Below are 2880 nucleotides of genomic sequence, written 5' to 3'. Positions count from 1 at the left end.
ACATCCCGCTGCTGGCGCCGGCACGGCGGGTTCCCGGCCTTCGTTGGCGACACTGAGGGCCGCTTTCTCCCCATCCAGCGCCGGACGCGGGTTTCCTTTCTCCCTACGCTTCCTTTCCCATTCTTCTTTTTTTTTTTTTTATTTATTTAAAAAAAAAAAAGAAACTGTTCCTAAGTAGAAAACATCTGCGATTGCAAGTCAGTCTTTTTTGGCTATTGTTTTTCTTCTTCCTCCTCCTCCTCCTCCTCCTCCTCATCATCTCTTCAAATGACTTCTCACGAGGCAACAGGCACGGGTGGCTTTGTCTGCATGGTTCCCCCTCCCTCCCCTGCGCATCCCTCGTGCCCCCCTGTCCCCAAGGGCCCCTAGTCCTTGACCAACTTGTAGACGTGGTGCTGGGCGCCGTGCTCGCTGGTGGAGACCTCGAAAACGAAGGCTATGCAGAGCAAGGTTTCCTGGGTATCCCTGTTGGTAACAACCTGCGGCAGAGCAGAGAGAGCGCGTGAGGAGGGGGCTGAGATTTGAGGGGGTTGCACAGGCTCAGGCACAGACATTTAAATTGCCGACCTTTTAATCGCCCCGTGAAAAATTTTCTACCTTTTTTTTTTTTTTTCCACTCGATGGGTGCAGGTACAGCCACTTTATTTGCACCACCGAAAATTTGCTATCTTTTTTTTTTTTTTTTGGTGGGGGAGGAGGGGAAGCGTTGCACAGGCTCAGGGACTCAGCCACTTTATTTGCACCATCAGGATTTGCCCCTTGTAATTCAGGGGGCTGCACCGGCTCAGGCACAGAGGCTTTAATCGCACCACCAAAAATTTGCTACCCAGTTTTTGAGGGGTTGCATGGACTCAGGCACAGCCAATTTAATTGCACCATCAAAAATTTGCTACCTGTTATTTGGGGGGATTGCACAGGCTCAGGAACAGCCACTTTATTTGCACCATCAAGATTTGCCCACTGTAATTCAGGGGGGTAATCACGGGCTCAGGCACAGCCAATTTAATAGCACCATGAAAAATTTGCTACCCGTTATTCGGGGGGTTGCATGGGCTCAGGCACAGCCACTTTATCTGCATCACCAAAAATCTGCTCCCCATTTTTTGGGGGGTTCCATGGGCCGAGGCACTGCCGAGGCCGGGTGCCCCGGGACGGGGCAAGAGCGCAGCAGGGACGGTAGGGTCAATGCAAGCGTGGACACCACGCTCCTGGTGGGACGCGCTGCCTGGAAAAGGCGGGGAGGTACCTGCAGGATGGTGAAATTCTCCAGGACGCTGTTCATCATGTACTTCTCCGGGAGGTGCTTGAGTTTGTGGATGAAGTTGATCATGTACTCGCACATGGGGGACCGGTGGATGCGGTAGATGAACCGGCCGTTCTCCAGCCGCGCGTACTCCGTCTGCGGGGGACAGCAGGGTGAGTGGGAGCCCCACGGGAGCCAAAACGCCATGGCCGACGTAGGTACGAAGTGCGGTGGTGGCCAACTGGGACATGGTGGAGATGTCCTCTCCGCTCCACCCATGGGACAGGCATCCACCCCCGTGTCCTACACCCAGCCCTGGGGCTTTCTCCATCCCGAGACCCACAGCACATCCAATTCCCACCCCTTCCCAACGCAGCCGGGGCGTGGGACTCACCTCCACCTTCTCCACGACCTGCTTCCCAAAGGAGCACACCTTGGTGGAGACCGTGATGGTCATGTTCTCTGCACTGCTATACTGGCTGCTGACACCGTAGAAGGTCCCCGGCCCGTCCTGGATAGTGCTGTTCAGATCCGCCTGGAAAAAGGAGAACGAGAGGGTCCCATTAGGTGCCATCACACCCCGTTCTCGATGGCGATGGGGAACACCGCCTTATGGAGCTGCTCAGGCTGCTCCCGCTCCGCTGGAGGGGTCCCCAACCCGCGACGTGCCTGTGGCCCAAGGACAACCCTCCTCCCTCCCAGCATCGTACCCAAAATTTGACGAGGAAGAAGGAGTTCTGGGGCCCACGCTCATAGAGCTCCTTGAGGCCACCTTTCTTCTCGGGGAACTTGTCATAGATCTGGCGGATGTCCACGGCCTCCAGCAGCGGATCGCTGTACGAGGGGTTCGTCTGGCCGATGTGCACGAAGAGGTGTTTGCTGTACTGTAAGGACCGGGGCGGGGAAATGAAAACGGAGAGGTCAGATGAAAGCGAGTGGCCACCAAGCAGAGGGATGGGCACTGTCCCACCTGGGTGGTGGGGCCACGGAGGGGACCGTTACCGTTTCGGCATCCCGCGGCACCTCCATGAAGGCGGAGTACTCGAGGAGCCGGAGCTTGGAGGAGGCGATGGTGCGGTCCTGCCAGACGGGCACGGCCGAGGCGGCTGGCGGGAGCGGAGCCAAGGGCTCGTAACCTGGGCACGGGGGGCAACCATGAGCCAGGGGGACCCCCCTCCCTGCACCGCCACGGCGCTGCTGTCCTCACCGCACCCCCCCACCCTCCCGTATCTCCCAGCACGGGGCCGGGGTTTTCCACGGGGTGGCCAAGACATGGGATGTGCCGGTCCCGCTTCGGGGTGGAAAAGGACGGGGGGACGGGACACAGCCGGGAGCAGCGGGGTCCTGCTCACCGTGGGGAGTTTGGCTGGGTTTAAAGCCAAATTTTTGCCCCGGTAGGGCCGGGGAGGGGACAGCAGGTGGGTGGCACTCGCGGGTGGGAGGGTGGCATGGGACAGGGTCCCCTGCAAGGGGGGCGAGGACGGCACTTACTGGCTAGTGATGGAGGCATGGGTGGCTGGATGGGGTAAGCTGGTTGTGCAAACGGTTTAATGCTGGAAAACAAAGAGCATCGTTAGGTTAACGAAGCCCAGGTTGTCCCGGCCCCTTGCCAAGGGGGTCCCATGCACAGCACGGGG

General features: G+C 58.5%; 1 protein-coding gene across 1 annotated transcript in view; it reads right to left on the bottom strand.

Moving 5' to 3' along the window:
* Positions 1-161: 161 nt before the first annotated feature.
* Positions 162-2880, bottom strand: part of TEAD3 (TEA domain family member 3) — a 31525-nt gene continuing 28806 nt past the window's right edge. Inside the window, exons 8-13 of the mRNA XM_009889289.1 lie at positions 2735-2796; positions 2246-2379; positions 1954-2127; positions 1638-1778; positions 1247-1399; positions 162-479 (exon numbers count right to left, since the gene is read on the bottom strand). Of these exons, the coding sequence (XP_009887591.1) occupies positions 366-479; positions 1247-1399; positions 1638-1778; positions 1954-2127; positions 2246-2379; positions 2735-2796 (778 nt within the window). The 3' untranslated portion in view covers positions 162-365. The remainder of the gene's footprint in view (positions 480-1246; positions 1400-1637; positions 1779-1953; positions 2128-2245; positions 2380-2734; positions 2797-2880) is intronic.

The sequence above is a fragment of the Charadrius vociferus genome, unplaced genomic scaffold (genome assembly GCF_000708025.1).
Source record: "Charadrius vociferus isolate BGI_N301 unplaced genomic scaffold, ASM70802v2 scaffold1511, whole genome shotgun sequence".
In the NCBI taxonomy this organism is placed as follows: Eukaryota; Metazoa; Chordata; class Aves; order Charadriiformes; family Charadriidae; genus Charadrius; species Charadrius vociferus.
Note: the sequence above shows the minus strand (reverse complement) of the source record. Positions and strands in the feature narration are given on the sequence as shown.